The sequence below is a fragment of the Bombus bifarius genome, unplaced genomic scaffold, assembly GCF_011952205.1.
Source record: "Bombus bifarius isolate JDL3187 unplaced genomic scaffold, Bbif_JDL3187 scf7180000008169, whole genome shotgun sequence".
NCBI classification, from domain to species: domain Eukaryota; kingdom Metazoa; phylum Arthropoda; class Insecta; order Hymenoptera; family Apidae; genus Bombus; species Bombus bifarius.
The window spans coordinates 492,704-510,609 of NW_022884490.1; the positions used below are offsets into that span (position 1 = coordinate 492,704).

At 47.7% G+C, this 17,906-nt stretch overlaps 1 protein-coding gene across 5 annotated transcripts in view; it reads right to left on the bottom strand.

Moving 5' to 3' along the window:
- The window catches only part of LOC117209300 (phosphatidylinositol 3-kinase regulatory subunit gamma), a 28,938-nt gene that overhangs the window by 1,723 nt on the left and 9,309 nt on the right, over positions 1 to 17,906 (bottom strand). For 2 of the 5 annotated variants that reach the window (XM_033451140.1, XM_033451142.1), the window contains 12 exons: positions 11,756 to 11,865; positions 8,922 to 9,056; positions 5,963 to 6,251; positions 5,576 to 5,674; positions 2,208 to 2,393; positions 1,968 to 2,096; positions 1,666 to 1,873; positions 1,351 to 1,584; positions 941 to 1,265; positions 597 to 844; positions 347 to 523; positions 21 to 275 (listed from right to left, as the gene is read on the bottom strand). In XM_033451140.1, the coding sequence (XP_033307031.1) occupies positions 21 to 275; positions 347 to 523; positions 597 to 844; positions 941 to 1,265; positions 1,351 to 1,584; positions 1,666 to 1,873; positions 1,968 to 2,096; positions 2,208 to 2,393; positions 5,576 to 5,674; positions 5,963 to 6,251; positions 8,922 to 9,056; positions 11,756 to 11,865 (2,395 nt within the window). Of the gene's footprint in view, positions 1 to 20; positions 276 to 346; positions 524 to 596; positions 845 to 940; positions 1,266 to 1,350; positions 1,585 to 1,665; positions 1,874 to 1,967; positions 2,097 to 2,207; positions 2,394 to 5,575; positions 5,675 to 5,962; positions 6,252 to 8,921; positions 9,057 to 11,755; positions 16,594 to 17,906 lie in introns of those variants that run through there. The other 3 variants (XM_033451138.1, XM_033451141.1, XM_033451139.1) reach the window with 3 other exon arrangements.

Genomic DNA, 17,906 nt, shown 5'->3' on the forward strand with positions numbered 1-17,906 from the left:
GAAACGATTAATATACATACATGATGGAAAGTGCGTATTGTCCTGTTCTTGATGTTCGAATAAGGAAAGTACCATCTGGCCTCTCAGCGAGTATCCGATCGGCGTCGGACCGAGAACATTCGAGATATAGCCAAGTCGTTTCGTCGGAATGGACTTCAAGATCCACTTCTTGAAGATCTCCGTACGCCAAGTCACCCAACAAAGGATTCGACAACGAATGATTTAGCACGAGTTGGCTTATTTTATTCTGTTTCATACCGTTCTTTTTCAACCATCTATAACACGATAATAAAACAATATTAAACCGTAAATGGACACGTAACAGTCAAAAGATCAGTATACGTACATTAGATGTTTATCCCTTTGACGTACGAGTTGCAATAGCTCGGGTTTCAATTTGTGCATTTCTCTTTCCAGAGTTCTATTGTAGGCGATCTGTTCCTTCAAACCGCAGTCCAACAGCTCCCTGCTATCTTCTAAGGATTTCAGTCTTCGTTTTAACAACTCGGCATTATCAGTTAATCTATAAACATAGTCGGCAAATTTGCATACACGACCGGAGGTGCATGGGAACGTAACTATTAACAAAAACTCACGTTGATATTTCATGCGGTTGAGCTTCTTTCTGAAATTTCTCTTGCAATTTCATTTGATCCTCGAACATTTTGATAGCCTCCGAAAAAGCTTCTAACGCTTGCCGTTTCAACTGGACCTCGAAAGACGTTCTATTGTACAATTCCGAAAGTTCTCTATACTCTTTCAACGCGTCGGTTATCTCTTTATCAAGTTCTACATATTTCTGTGCAACGTTCGCCATGTCCGTTGTACTTGCAATTTCATCGTCCTAATCGAAACAAAAGGCTCGTGTAATTCGTATTACAAACTAAATTTATACTAAAACTGTCACGATCAAACACAATGAAATTTCTGCAAAAATTACCTGTTGAAACCGGGATATAGGGTACAACAGTTTAATGTCCAGCGTGGAATTATACTGCGTCAAAGAACAATTCCTGTAATGATCCACCAGCTCGATAACCGAATGAAAGTTATACGGCTCCGAGAAGCCATATTTTCCGTTCCGTTGACAAATCTTGATAAGCTTGTTGGTCCCACCTTTACGCAACGTCAGTGTGTATTCCCCACCCTTCGAAGACGCATCGCGTACTAGGAAAGTGCCATCCGGCGAATCAATCATCTTCTCGTTCACTTCGTCCCTCGTGATATCTCCCCAATACCATTCAGCCTCCTGAAGCGTGCGTGGCCTTCTCGAAACAAAACATACAGCGAACTATAGTAACCAGAAATACAACGATTGTATAGGGTGCGTAAAAATAAACGGTCGTTTACCTGTGGGGTTGCTGCTGAGACTCCTTGCTTTCCGAGACTGACACCGTTCGGTCCATCGAATTATCCTCGTCGAGAACGGAGAACGGATCTAAAACTGGAAACTGCGGCCTCGAAACTTTTCGCGGTGGTAATTGCGGTGGGCTCGCAAATTGAGGCAGTCTCTCGTTCCAATCACCATGCAACAACAACACCTCCACTATTCGTATATGCGCCTCGATATTATGTACTATTTGTCTGCAAAACGAACGACCGGTTATTAATGAATTTGACCAGAGAATATGTCAAAGCGATTACGTCAATCTTAAGCGCGCTTACACGATCCGTTCCCAAGGAGGTCTAACAAAAATATGACACAGCACTTGTATAAGGATTGTGGGAGGTTCCGTGTAACCCCTTCCGTGTTGTAATTGACAGATACGACAGAAATGAGCCATCAAGTGAAACAAAGTACTACGGTGATGATCTGGAAGTTCTGAAACGAGCTGTCCCAGGCGTGCTGCACACTGCTCATCGTTTTTCGTATCTGTATAATAAAAGAAGAATTAGACAGACGTGATCTGCACGATCCATGATTTAAATAAAGCGTTATTACTTTGATGCCCGCCTACGATACTCACTGGATGCTTCTATAAATCTGTCGTAAAACTGTACAGGAATCACAGGATCTGGCAACTCTCGTAGAAATTTCTTCAATACGCTCGCTACGCATTGAGCACTATACGAACTTAGATCAGCGTTACACACATCTGAAAAGTCAATGACGAACGTGACTACCCGAACATCAACGATATTAACACGCGATCATCTCAGAATCAACATAATCCCCGCCGTGGCAGCTGGAAATAAACAGAATTTACCTTCGTTTAATTTTTGCCGCAGTTCCAAAGTTTGCTCGTTGGGAGGACTACTGTGGTAGACTTTGTACAGATCCAGCGTGCTGTCCTCGAATGCCTTCTCCTCCAAGACACTAGTGCATCGTTCCACCAACAGCGGAGCCGAGCGCGAGGAGATGTCGAATTGCGAACACAGGCCAAGACCGAATACTGTAAACGATAAATTGCTAGTTGCAGACCGTGTTGAATAAGAATCGATGCCGTTTCGAGTAACGAGAACAAAAAAGGTTACTTTTCACCGTCTCGAGTTCGTCCTTTACCGAACAGCCGGGCATAGCAACAGGGTATTTAAAAAATTGTACGCCCATACGATCTAGCAGCATCAAATCGTACCCTGGCGACGTTCAAATGAAAAAGGAAAAAAGAGAAAGAGGAAAAAAAAAAAGAACCACGAAGCTCTACCTTTCACTGTTCTATTTATTACCGCGGCCTCTAAGTCTAAGAAACTTGGTCGCTTCCTCCGCGCGAGCCTCTGTATGCGCGCGTGAGAATTTTTCAACCAGCGGCCGATAATAAAACTTTCATTTGTTCGATACATACGCGATATCTCTGGTTTGTGCGTTAGCTAAACGGTCGCGTGACCTCCTTGACTGTAAACGATACGAGTATCGCACACGATCGTCTCTATCCGGCGATAGTTCTGGAAATGAACGACGTCGACGTGGGCAATGATGTGGACAATGATGCGGACAACGAGAACGAGAACGAGAACGAGAACATGGACGAATACGAGGAGGAGAATGAGAACGATGCCGGAAGGATTTCGCGGGACTCGAAAGCGATGCGAATCGGAGTAACGCGCGTGTCAAAGAGAAGAGGAACGAAACGAAAAAAATGGAAACAGGTGCACGTGGAAGAGATGTCCGACTGTCCGAGTCGTTAACCCACCCGCTACAGGGGAAATAATCGCGGAGCTAGATTAATTGGTCGTATAAATTATTATTCGTGGCGGGGAACGCTCGCAACGAAGTTGGAAATGCCGGCGAGGCAGGAGAAAGAGCGTTTGCTTCGCGAGGGAGCCGCGAGTTTGCCGACATCTGCAAGAGATTCGTCCGTTTTTATGGACATGCTGGTAAGAAAAAATTCCTGACATCTCACAGACGCATTCCAGACGACCAGAGACGAGAGACACGTAAAATCGTAAAGAAGCCGGGCAGAGCTCATGGCGAGGGAACGCGCGTTTCAAGGAAGCGGTGGCTCCGATTCTCGCTTTTTCATCCATTCGGTACGATCGGATGAAAATAATCGGGTCAAAGGGGAGCGTATGCGTGTACGTTTCTGGAATTACGTAATCTCGTTGTTGCTTCGCCGAAACATTCCACCAAGTATTTTCCGCGTGGTCGAAAAGGCTAATAGCCAGGTACCAGATTCTACGCGTCCTTCGATCGCCATTTCGGTGTGCCCTAGCCTTTCCAGTCTCGATACGCGATCGACCAGATCTCTATTCTATTCGATGGTTATATTCTGATTCCTTATCTGCGCGAGAATGCGACTCAAAGCTCGGCCGCGGTCGTATTTTCGAACGAGCCGCGCGACTCGAAGCGACTTATCGTCGATACCGCATACACCACTTGTACAATCAAAGGCGTGTACGCATGCATTATAAGAAGGAGACCAAGAAATAGAGAAAGAGAGACGAAACGCCAGAGAGGAGAGGGGGTGGTAGGGAGGGAGAGAGAGGGGGGAGGAGTGGGAGAGATAGTGGAGGGGGGAGAGGGAGGAAAAGAAGGTGAAGGAGGATGAGACAGAGGAGGAGGAGAAGACCGAGAGAATTTCACACAGGAGAGGTAGGAGGGGAAGGAGAAACAAATTTATTTTTACGACCGCGTTAGCGACATTTTGTTTCTTCACGAGTAGCCTATCTTTCTCTCTGCAGGCTCGAGGCGAGAGAGACGCGAGAGAAAAGTTGGAATTAAAAGGCATGCGACGATATTCGCTGTATATAAGGTACGAATCGAAGGTGGCACGTCGTTGGATGGAGGTCAATACGGAAATTCGATATTCGTCACGGTTGTTCGACCGGGCCTGGACAATCGGTTGACTGGTCACGGGGTCCCCGAAGGAAAGCTGCGATATCGGCGAACGGCGAGCGTATCAGCGAGCATACCAGGGAACGCGCGACCGGCGCCATAGAATTCGAAACGAGGACGTTCCAATTTTACGAGCAGTACGTGGAAATGCTTTTATTGTCAGGCCCGGCCGCTCGCGATTCTTCCACGTTCCTCCTTCGGTAAAACGCCGTGCAACCTCTCTGTCTCTTTCTGTCTCTGTCTGTCTCTCTCTCTCTCTCTCTCTCTCTCTCTCTCTCTCTCTCTCTCTCTCTCTCTTTCTCTCGGCGCTCGAACTCTTGCAAGCACGACCAGTTTCTAACGAAACAACTGCGTTCATATATCGCACTTTGCGCGTGCGAATTTCATAAATAATGCGACCACGCGGAGACTTCGTCCCGCGGCTCTGACCATTGGCGCCGTTCGCGATTCCCTGCCACTCTCCATATATAGTAGTTGCGCATCGCGTGGACAACGCGCGACGCGACCGACAACTTAATGAAACTACCACTACCACTCCTTCTTGGTCGAACAACCGACACGCATTTACAAGCCCAAGAGTGCGCGTGAAGTTCGGAGGACGATACCGATACGTACCCGTACCCAGTCATGCCGCTGGCTCGGTTTTATCTATCATGTGGCCGTCCGCTCGTGCTCGATGACGATTCCGAGAGTAGCCACGGAATTTCTCGGAAAACCGTCTACCTTCTCGCGAATGCGTAAACGCGCGTAGACGAACCACGTGTCCGTCAACTTTCATCGTCCGTAGGCGTCGAACTCGGTATGAAAGCGACGATGATGCTCTCCCTCTCTCTCTCTCTCTCTCTCTCTCTCTCTCTCGCGATCAAATTCGAGGAAAAGAAAAGAGCAAAGAGGAAAGAGCGCGACCGATGAAATAACATTTTCTCCCCTCCCATAACCTGGTCACCAGCGATTTCAATCGAAAGACGCATGAATATTTAGTTATTCAGATATTAGAACGACAAGTAATGCGCCACATCGTATGTCCTTGCTACAAACTTCATAATCGACTCCGGCGCGCGATTGCAAAGCAGTTCCAGCGTCAGCGAACACGTTTCTGATGCAATCCGGGATAGTCAACTAAAAGACATCTGAATTTTTAAATTGTTTCCGTGTTCCGTCCATTAACGTAACGAAGAAGTAATGGGCGTGTTACGACCAAGCCGTACCAATGTCACATTATGAAACTGGAAGCTGGCACACGCGTGTGCGTGCGTTGTACACAACGTACGCGCGATCACGCTCTCTGTACACGCCACTTACCTGGAGTAAATCTATGGCTACGGTTTTCCGAGTCGACTGGTATGCAGTTGGAGGGTAAACCCGTTGCTGTACAAGTCCTGTGAGCTACCAGGCCGCAATCTATCGCATAAGAAAAATAACACGATTACGATACAAGTAGGTCAGACGATGGAAAACACGATTAAATTCCAAAACTTTAATGGACAAATCTTCGTGTCAGCGCAGCGCCTCGTTGTCTCGAAACGTCGATAGATACTGATTCGTCGACCATCCCACGATACGCGACAGCTCCAACTAAGCGCAATCGCGGTGAAGCAAAAAAAGCGAGAGGAAAAAAAGGAAAGGTTTAAGAAACGCTATCTCGATATAGATTATCAGGCCATCGATGTATCGATGCTTCACACGTACCTAGACAGAGAAAGCCTTGGTGCAGCAGGCCCCTCAGGTATTTATGGCACTTATCGCACTTCTCCAACACGCTAAAGCTCTGAGGCATGAGGGTGTGCGGCGAATTGCCGGTGGCTACGGTGCCGCTACCACCGGTGATCGCCTCGTTGACCACGGTACCGGAGGACGAGTTCGGCGTAGCCGTGACGGCCGCCTCTGACAACGTGGCGCTTGCAGACGTAGCATGACAGAGCTCCTCGATGCAGGCTAAAATGGTCTTCTGGTGGAAGTCATCCTTGATGCCCATATTCTGCGAACAACATCCAAGCATTGTAACGAGATGTCCGACGCTAACTGAAACTACCGGATCACGGACGACGTTCACTTTCGCGTTACGTCTCCTCTCGTAAACGCATCATCCACCGATATTTTCAATTTTAAGGGGGCTGTATGTCGCGCAAAACAGGCATTTCCTAACGGCGAAGTACAGTTACGAACTGACACGCTCGTAGCGACAGACATATAGCTGGCATAAAAGTGTGTTCAAAAGTTCCCTCGCGAGAGGACTGAGATTCAAAGAATCTTTTACTACCCCCCTTGTCACACCTTCTCTTCTCGCGTGTTTTTCAAGCCAGAAAACGAGCCGTTTTCGAGAACGACGAACGTGACCTCCGAAACGATTCGCGATTTTTCACGCATCAAGGAAGCGGTCCTCGCAACGCCGTCGAACGGGCGTCTCGATGACGTAACGAACAAGAGCGAACGTTACGGGGGACGACCTCGTGAAAGGGTGAACACGACGAGGCGATCGTAATTTATACGTGTCGTAACGTCTTTCGCGACTGACATCTCGTTTTCCAGGTGCAGTTGTTTCCTGAGCCAACAGGTGTCAGGTACACATGTGCCTCGCGATACACGGCTCTGTGCACGATCCTACATACAATGTACCGCGGGGATAAAAGTTAGCGAATAGGATAATCGCACGTCATCTTTCACCTGGCCGATTTTTACGCTTAGCCATGCCCCTCTGGCGAATCGAATATTTTCACGCGCGAGGAAACTCAAACATACAGAGATATCCTTGTTCGATAACAGCGTGTTGCTCCAGTGTAAATTAAGCAAGTTACGTAATTTCCATTACGAACCAAAGGTTGTCGCAAAAGCATCGTAAAAATTGTAAGACGCGATTCTACTCGCTGCGATGGAGGACACGGATCGCCATTTCCGGCAACGGGTGACTGGCAAATATTTTTTCCAAATTATGGTATTCGGGGGCACGCTCGCGCGGGCTATTTTAAAATGTGCCGGCAAGAACGTGTTCCTCCGGCGCCACGAGTTGTACTGGGCCAAACGTTATTCTTAGCACCGCACGCGCAGCCGAAGCGTAGAACGACCGATGTGCACGCGTGTTATACACGGAACGCGTGATTACGAGGTCCACAAGTTCGTGCAACCGTCAAATCTGACGCGTAATTATATTGTTTCGCGTCCAGCCAGCGTGCCAGATTATCTCTGTGAGTCTACAGACGATGAAAGAACCGACGACGAACGAAGACGAAAAATAATTTGCCTCTCTCGTGACTGGGGCAAAAAACGAGCATCGAGAGCGTAGGATTTTTGCTCGAATCAGTCAACGAGATAAGGGGCACAGAGCAACGCGTAATTTATCAAGCTGACACCCGGCGTCGAGTGTTAATTATACGGGACGCATCAATCCTCCGAATTTATTCAGCACTGCCGCCGGAAGATACACGGCATATTACACGAGGTGGTCGTTAAATCGTTACGCTCCATCGTCGATAAAGGAAGATGCGGGTGTCGCTGTTGCTACCAAGATAGTACGACCTTAATATATTTTCAATATATCGAGCCGTGTCTTGGAGACGACGATACCGATACGAAACGTTCTCGACGAAGAGGAAGGATCTACTTTGCCGGATCAATTTAGCAATTAGGAGAAGGATAGAGAGCATCGATGCAACGTATCGGGCGAACGAATCGATTTAAAATTGATCTAAGGTACCCGAGGTGGCATCGAAATGCGTTTTCCTTCGGTCGAGGCTCGAATATCGACACGAAGGACGAAGCGAATGGGAATCGGACGATTTCTCGCGCCGAAAGGACACTTCCAGACGATTTACGAGTCGATTAGCATGGTAATATGCGATTTACACCCGGAGAAACCTTGGCCAGACGAGTATTTTTATTCTTTTCGCCCGGACACGACCATCGAGACGCGTCGTGACTAAATTTGCGAAAGATCCTTGCCAGGGCTCCGACCGATTCCACCTCAGAGGATTCTTGAACGGGCGTAGAACAGGTTGCGACATTTTATGGTTGAATATAAAAAAGGACAATCGTTTAATTTGTTTACTCGTCGAGAAACTCGAAGAACTTCGTTTCGTGCAGAAATGCAGAAAGGTAACGCTTCGCGAAGTCATGCGCTGGAAGATAACGAGAAAGCATTCGAGTACTCTCGATAATCGATAAAAAAAAAAAAGAAAGAAAGAAAAGAAAAGAAAGAAAGATAGGAAAAGAAAAAATAAACTGGAGGAAGGGAGGACGACACTATAAAGAGTCGACTGTGCTGTAGAGCAGACGCTACAGGGCAATTACAGGGTCAACGGGCCAAGGAAAACGTCGTCCAGATACTCTTGAGTCGAGGTCATCGCCTTTGAGTACTAGCCAAAGAATTTTCGATCTCCCACCGTGGTTGATTCCGTTCCCGACACGGTTCTCTGACTTGAAACAAGCAAAACCAGGCAAAAATTCGCGGCCGACAACTCCCTTTACCTTCGCTTCTCAACGAGAAACTCTATCGGTTTTAAACGATCTGAGATATTCCCAATCCAGCTAGCAACGACGAACGACCGAATGTTTCGACTGTTACGAAAAATAAATGATTAAATAGAAGAGAAAGAGTAAACGTAGAAAAAGATTTTAAAGGAGTGAAAAAGATGAAGCTTAAAAATCCACTTACCATCAGCTTATCCCGGTCCAGAAAAGGAAGATCGCTCCCCTTGACGTCCTTAGACTTGAAAACATCCGCATAGCGGTAGAGATTTAGAGCAGCCATCCATTCGACGACGTTTAGGGACGTCCACTCGCTTACGGGCTGTTGGAAGAAGCGTGATACCGGTCAAACGGTTCTTTTCAGATATGTACCAGGAACTCGAGAGAAGCCCCAATTCAGGTGCAAAACTCAGGAGGAAAACTTTTACACAAGTAAAATTCACACGCGCATGGGCCACGACGAATATTCACAGATACAATTAATCATCTTTCTCACGAATGGAATTATTACGTAAGGTTCCGGTAATCGTTCACCGCGAATTCCGCGCCGATAAATCTCGATGACGCGTTTTCCCATTTAAAAATATTTTCTCGGTCAAGAATTCTTGTGCAAATAGAACAGATAATATCTTGCAGAAAAATTCCGATCATTATTATTCCACTAGTCATCGATATTAAAAATCGTTGGTAAAAATATTTGAGAAAGTTGCGAAATTACTTTTAGTCCGTGCCAAAAATAAAGGTTAACCCTCCATAACTGGAATTCCGTTTCGGTAAGAAGAATTTCATTCGGAGAAAGAAGTTACAATCCGTTACAATTCCTCTCTTCAGGAGTGATAGTTATCGTACGAGTGATTTAGCGCCAGTGCGATGGTATAATAATAAAATAATACGCAAATCGAGTTGAATATTTGATTTCCAAAGAGTTACATAAACACTGCGATACTAAAATTAAAAAATTTTCGAAAAACAGGATCGATCTATTTAAAATTTTAAAAAAGGTGTAGCTATGGCGTTACAGAGGGTTAATACGAATTCTTTTATTCGTCGTATCGTTTACCGTACGAGAAAGCACCGAGAAAGCGAGTAAGTAGATTCGTCCGCTCTATGATCAGACACGGCGACAGAAGACGCTTACCCAGCTGCTCGTTTTTCGTCGTCCTTTCTATAGTTGCGACCAAACATCGACGTAAGTATACCGCTTGCAACAAAAGCCGAATTACAATTTCAATGAAAAACACTACAGAAGATATATCGTTTATCCCTGGGATCGGTGAGCACAATCGTGAGGATGCTGTTGGCGGAGGCGAGCGTGGCTGCGAGCGCGTCTACCACGCGACCAGAAACTCAGATTAGATAGGACTGGCGCAACAGAAAGAGGACGAGGGACGAGCGCGAGCGCCAATATCGAGAATGCTCCGATAAAACGAAAGCGTAAAAACTAAGGGGAAAAGAAAACGTAACCTTCTCTCGTAACCTTAAGTCTACGGTCGTGACGACACGAACGAGATAACAGAGCGTATCACCCACTGAAGAACAGTCGCGAGCCCATTTATCTCCTGCGAATATTCACGCGGTGAATACGCTTCGATCGTTACGCGAACGATTTTCATCTTTAAATTACTACTACGTTGTTTGGAGCTGCGCGATATAATCGAATGTAAACGATAAACGGTGAAAAAACCGCGCCGTAAATGGAGCTCGTTCCGTATCGCTCGGGGGAAATTGCGTAAATCCGAAAATGTAGTTAAAAGAACATAGACTGAGTGTTGGACGAAACAAGAGCTACGTGTGCACGATTAAGTGAACGAACGCGTCTTTTCTTTGGCTTTGGCGCCAGGTCGGAAATTACCATGCCAAAATATCGTGTTGTTGGGTGGTGTGCGTGTAGATTCGAACGCGTTGCTACTCGAGTGTTTACCTGGATTCGTAAACAGAGAAATTGCCGGAAAGCGTGTATTACTCTGTAATTAACAGTGTAGATTAGATCGTTAGCCTAATCGTTCGCCGTCGCGTCGTCTGGAACCTCTGCACGTGGAAAGTTATAGATAAACTCAGTGACGACGAAGATCAACGATAAAAAAAAAATGAAGAGGTCTCACGCGGGAGCACCGAGCGATCTGATTCTTTTTTCGAAATTTTATGCAGAGACAGCAGCAGCGTTACGATTTAGGTCGTTACGCCATCGAATCTCGAGAAGGTTTCGCTCTGATAACGAAACCCGGCTAGTGTTTGTGTACAAAGTCATGTTCTGAACAGACAGGAGACGAGTAAAGGGGAAAGCGCGTGTTCAAAGCAGACCTCGAATGCTCGGAAACGGTGGCGATTATGTGTCTGCGATTTATGCAAATTAAACAGAGTTACGGAGATAAATTCAAACGTGGAACCAGTTGGTTCACCTCCGAGTAACAGCAGCACGATAAACAATTTTCCTTGTAAACCAGCGCGTTTCAGCTACCGTGCACCGCGAGCCACGAACAAAAGCATTCCTCCGTTCTCTCGAAACAACACATCGTCGCTTAAATACACCGAACCGACACTATTTTAAGTAGAATACAGAACGATTAAATCACGAACGTGACCTTGCTCGCGACGAGAACCAGATAGAAAATCGTCGTCGCCATCGTATACCCGAACTTCGACTGTAAACAGAATTGGTTGCCGACGAGAAGACGAAAAGCCATTTAACGAAAGCGCGTAGCTTTCGAGTAATCAAATTCGTTTGCAAACAATTTCAAATTCCAAATGAATCACGTCGGCGATCTCTGAGCGCGAAAATGAACGACATCCTTTGCTTCTTAACTTTCTCTTTCAAACGATAGACATCCGTGCAAAAAAAAAAAAAAACGTTCGTACGTGTAGCGTGATGTTTGTTCACGGATAAGAGCAACTTTACTCCGACCGGTGATTTATCAGCGACGTTCGTCACGTGTTGGCAACAAAAGGAACAGAAAGAGCAAAGAGACAAAAAGTGTAAAAAAGAAATGTAGTTGAAGCGGGAAAACAAAAGATCGTACTGACCTTGTCCTTGTCGAGAACCTGGCCCGGTAGCGCGTGACCCTTGCTACTCCATTGGCAGAGGTGCTGCCCGCTGTGCTCCGAGCAGACCACGTGGAAGCACGCATGGCACTCTGGAGGACATAGAGAACCGCACATGCAACAGCATAGATTACGCATAGCAGCCGGCTCACGGCCGGCTCCAGTGCCCTTGTCAAGGGCACGCTGCCCGCTATCACCGCCCAAGCCCTCGTGACCGATTGAATTCGAATAGACGCCATTCTCTGTCACTAGATCGTACGCGACACCGTTCATCGACGTTTCGCCGTTTTGTTGCCGCAGGAGATTCTCGCACGAACACAGATATTGATGGAACGACGCTGCTCTCGCGCAAGGAAACAGCCCGCTCGGCCAGAGACGCGCGAATTCCTCTGAACTTTCCGGCAATTCCTTCGACGTGCTTTTCAACGTTGGATCGGATCGAAACTCGTCCACAAAGGCGGTCAACGATGACTTCAAAACTTGTTGTTTTCGGATTACGGGAACGTTCGTGAAATTTGCGGAACAAGAGGAGGAAGTGGTATTATTGACAGAGTGGGTTTGTTGCTGGTTAGCGGAGTATCGTTTGAGCAAGGACAACGCGGCACTTCCTTTAGGTCTGACTGGTTCTGGGGGCGACGATGGCTCGTTGGTGGGCAGAGATTTGGTGGAGTTGGCGGGACTCGTCGCTGCGCTGATCGTAATGGTACTTTGAAGATCACCGTAGGCTCCGTTGCTGTTAATGGCGAGAAGGTTGGCGTGAAAATTACGTGGCGGTTGTATCTGTCTGGGATGAAGTTGCAGATTAGGGGCGATCGAGGTGGAGGCGTTCGGTACCGAGGTTGGCGGCACGATCGTCGCGGAGACGGCGGACGTCGAGGCGACGGCGGCGTTCGCCGAGGTGGCGCCTTTGCGAAGCATGTAATTGTCAGAATCGACGGCTAAGAGCCGCGACATGGCCGTGGATTTAGCTTTAGTGTCATCGTTCGGGTTTCCCTTGGGCAATACTTTGGTCGTGTCGGTCCTGAACTTGGTTTCGGCGAGCTTCTCGTATTCCTCCTTGTCCGCGTAGCTCGCCGTCGTTATCGGGCTAAAGAGATCGTGTATCCTGCCGTGTAAGCTGACCGCAGGCTGCACCTGCGAGGCAGCAGCGGTCGCAGCAGCTGCGGCGGATGCACTCGACGCCCGCTTCATCGCTGAGGCCTATCACGATCATCAAAGCTCCAGCCACGACTAGGTTTTATTAAACGGTTCCACTGAGGCTGTCGATTTCGAGTTGTTACTTTCCGGCGAGTCCTGAGCCTCCCTCGATCGACGCGAGTCGCCCGTCATCGTCGCCTTCGCGTTCGCCTCGTCTGCCTCTGGCGAGGTTTCCTCTCGAGGTTCCGCCTTTCGGTTCCGTCTCACGGAACACACACAAACTACTTACTTTACTTACTCGCCTGCCTCCACTGCCCTCCGGGACGGTACGTTCTCGTCGTCGTTGTCAGATTCTCGCGTGTTAAAAACGTGATCGCTTCGGTCGAGTCGCGTTTCAAGGTCATTCGCATGTCGCCGCCACCAACGCAGCCGTGATCCAGCTTCGCTGCACACTTTCTTCTCTTCTTTCGTTTTCTATTTCCGAGACGCGGCAGAGAGCAATTCAGCGATCGGATATTCGTCCGAGACAGACGTACTAGTAGAGTAGGTCGTGATTCGTCGATTCGCCGGTATGTCCGTTCTTTTTTCTCACGGCCAAACGATAACGCGCGATCCTCGATTTTCTCTGTGTTCTATTCGAAGGGCTTCTTCTAGTCGTCGCTGAAAACCGGCTCCGTCCAATCGCCGCAATGTTAATTGCCAATCAGCTGCGGAGAAACGTGTCGTTTCGTATTCGATGGTTAGCTTATCGTCGAACACGTCGATATCTTTGAGAAGGAAAGATTCCACTCGTTATTAGCATGAAAAGAGATAGAGAGCGTAAAGGAGGGAGAGAAGGTCCGTCGAATTTCCAATGGGTAACCTCTTCTCGGTCGGCGTGATCCAACGACGTGATCCAATGACGTGAATCGAGCTGCATTCCTCAACTTCGTCCTTTATTATTAATATACTCTCCAAGTGGAAATAGATGGACACCACAGATAAAGAAGAGAAAATAAAAAAAAACAGAGAGAGAGAGAGAGAGAGAGTCGCTGCCGTGGGTGTGACCTCGTGTAAATTCGTTTTCCATAAATCTCACTCCTACCACTCTCTCTCGTGCGCGCACACACGACCTTTGTATAAACGCCGAGATTCGCCGAGCCGAACGAAACCGGTTTCGTCAAGCAACGACACCGAACGATTTTCAACGTAGTCCCGCGAGCCTGTATAGACGAGAGAAGAGAGATCCTCGTGGGTTATTCGAGAGAGCAAGTCCAGATGACCTTAAAGCGGTTCCCTTCGTCAATTAGATCGAATTATTTTACCAATGCGGTCGAACAAGATTTTCTGCTCGCGCACGCTTCAGATCGAATCGGTCGCGGATCCAACGACATGCGCGCGCCTCGATCTCCGATTATTTCTGCCTACCGAAGCAAACGTGCCCGTTAACGTTTATTCGTTGCTTTGTTGCTCCTTTCGTGTTACTTCTTCCAACCTCTTAGTCTCCCGTGGGAAATCGATCACTGCCTTTTCAAGATCGAGATGGAGAGATAGAGAGCGCGTTGGAAAAAGGACGTTGTTGGTGCTCTGGATCTTCGTAACCTTCGATCGTAGTCGTTAATTGCGGTAAAACAACCGGCTTCTGTCTGCCGTCTTGATAGCGTGCGTTAATTCAACACGAGTTAGATATAGTTACAAAGTAGTTCTCGAGTTGCGGCGAGGGACGAACAGAGGAGCGGTCGTTCATGGTAGAAACGTGCTCAGCTAATCTCATGAGTTCACCAAGTCACACGTAACGTTGCGCGAGAATCTGGCGACTTCTCTTCCTTTTTTAATTCTCACAGTCGGTCATCGACCGTACGATAAAACCAATTAACAACGTTTCCATATTCTTCGTTCTTTGTGTAATAAACAGTAGACGTCGATTCAAACGATCCGCGCAAAGATCGTCGATCACAAAACGGAACACATCCGCGGTTGCCCTTATCACGACCACCAGTAATCCGCGACTGCTGCGTCTCCTCGGTCTGCCTGGCGTTCTTCCTCGTCGATAGATCACTATGGAGCCACCTTACCAACAGTGAGTCAACGGGTCTGTCGGTAAAGCAGTTCGTCACGGACGATCTTATTACCTCGTTTCTTTTCTCGCCACACGTATATCCTTTTCTCCTTGATAGACCGTTCCGTCGAGACAAACGATTCAAGTAGGCTTTTTAAATCGATACTAAAAGATTCTTGCTTCTCGATTTTCCAATTCCTACAAAATGACACAGCCGAATTTCGACAATACTGCGAAAAGCTACGATGCACTTGAAACGAGACTTTTCTTTCATTAATCGAGCTTCTGGCATAAGAAAACCATAGTATCGAACTCTCTTACCGTCCTATTCGTTCTCCGATCAGTCCACACCGGAACACCGGCATATACGTGCCTACTCGCAGAAACAGCGCACGCACGAGATGGAAAAGTCCACTGGGCACTGCACTTTTTGCACCGGCAGCCTGCACCACGCGCACACCTGCACACACGACGACGGTACACACGTCACTTTCTGCACGTATGTGCACGACACCTATCTATACGTCTGTCTTTTTCCTCTGCGATATACTCTTTCTCTTTCCCGACCACCGTTCGTTCCTTCACTCTTTTCGTCGCCCTCTCTTTTTCTACCCTCGCTACTATTGTTTCTTTCTCTCGCGTTTCGTTCCCTTGCTCTCTTCCACTTCTCTGTTTCACACTCGTCTGCTGGCCGAGTACAGCCGGTCTACGTGCCGACTACCAACCGCGGGCCAAGTCTTCAACTTCTTCCCCTTTTTCTCCTCTATATTTCTTCTGCTCTTTTTCGTGACACACCGACGTCCTCCTACTCCGTGCAAGTTTATTCCATCATTCACAAGCATAAGGAGAACGTTTCCAAGTTTTCGGCTTTCACTCGATCGCGGTCGCCAAAGTCGCGAGAAATCAGTCAGTGTTCTTTGATGATTTCCCAAAGTACACACAGCGTTAAGTCGCACCACGAATTTCTTGTCCAATCACCGGTCACATACTACGATACTTGGCACGGACTCTCTGTCTAGCTGTCCGATATCGTCTCTCTGGGTTTCTTCTGCCTTTCCACATTCGCCGATCGTTGCCGAAGCGTCAAACTTTTCCACGGATCTCGTCCGACACACTCGACGACTCCGTTCTCTCCGGCAGGCTTTTCTTTGCCGTTGCCACCGGCCGCGAATCATACATCTACGCTGACGATTTCCTGCCAGAGAAAATATCTCCGGCGGCTCGGCGCACAGCTGACCGGCCGGTCCGCCAAGTTCGGTCAATAGCCATAGCAGTCGCAGCCTGCCGAGGGTTGCTCGTGCTCGACCGTCGGCGTTACACTTCGGTCCCTTCCGTCTCGTTTCGGCTCTTTCCGTGGCCTTTATGCGAGCCACCAATGTACATAACGACTACCGGACCCCGGGCTTGCCGAGCGATCGAAGAGGCTTCGTGGAAATTCCTCGACCATTCTCTACTCTCGGCTTACACGCTTCTCACGCTCGCGGGATCTCGTCTTATTTCACTTCGAGTGGAAACAGACTTCCGTTCCACGGAGCGCACGATTTTTCCGTTGGATTATCGACTAAAGCTAATACACGGGTGGGCTGAACATTATCGAAATTCTACAGTCTGATTGGTGACAAAGGTTGACGACTCGTATCAAGTAAAACCGAGATTGTCCACGCAAATTAAATCTTCGTTCGTTTAGCTCCCTCCTTTCTTTTTTATTTCTCTCTTACGGTATAAAGTAATCGTCGACTTGGCGCAGAGTACGTTCGGAATACGTTCGAACGATTAATTAAAAATTATCATCGAATTACAATCGGTCTGTCAACTCGGGCTTATTCTTATCTAGGACCAGCTGCGATAAAGTCTCGGAGCGAGCGTATCTGCAGTTTCTAGGCAGACGATGGAATAAAGATCCCGATTAAATAGCTGATATAAAAGTGACGCTTGAAAAAAAAAAGTAGAGACACCATTCGCGCTGTCGTTCGTGACTAAATCGAGCTGGACCGATGTCGTGTACCGTTGAAAGCCACGTGTCTTGTTTGCAAAACGTTCAATTCCCGGCGATCGTTCGCGTCGGACGTAGATCCTCCGTTTGATGACTCAAAGATCCGGAATAGGTAAAAATTCCATCGACTCGAACGCGTAAAAATAAATCGGTGATAAAACGAATCGGGCCTCGGGATAAACTTATTCGCCTCCACGGAAATTCAATGGGCGAAAATCCTTTGGTGAAAAGAGGGGGATGGAGAGACGTGACTCTAAACTTCTCTCTTCTATGGCCGAGAATCGGAGACAAGGAGGAGAGACGAATCGAAAATCCCGTCCCCTTTTCCCGCGTCGTAAATGTCAATGCTGACGATACTAGAATAAGATTTCATTCTTTACGATCAGTCTTTACTCTCGCTCTTATCGTGAAAGCGCTGCATGCGATACGCTCAAGTGCGTACGCACGTGCTCTCGCGCGCACCAAGGGCCTCCCGCTACTCGAGTCACATGAAAGGGCCGCGCGTGTACTTGAAAGGGAAGAAAGGGACGTGAAAGTGAAAAGCGACTTTCCATGGTAAAAGAGGGGACACGCGGGGAGAGGCGGTGCGATACAAGGATCCCCGGACGTGGGATGATCGAATTCGGCCGCGCATGCGCCCTGCTCCGGGTATCCTGTTCAAGGTCACAGTACCAACGCCGTACCAACCCTTCGCCCTGCATTTTAGGCACAAAAGGACCGATCGATTCCCCATCGGAAAGCCAAATGATAGACCCTTTCTCGTCGTACAGCTACGAGGGAGAGGGATTAAATTTCAATCGACGGGTCCATAATCGTTTCTCTGGTTTACCGATATTTTCAACGTTTTCGTTTTGTCCCGGAAACGCACGAAATATTTTTTTTTCCTTTTCTTTTCGTTGTATTTAATATCCTCTATAGGATACGGACACGTCAAGCGGAATAGACGTGCGATTTGCCGAGCAACG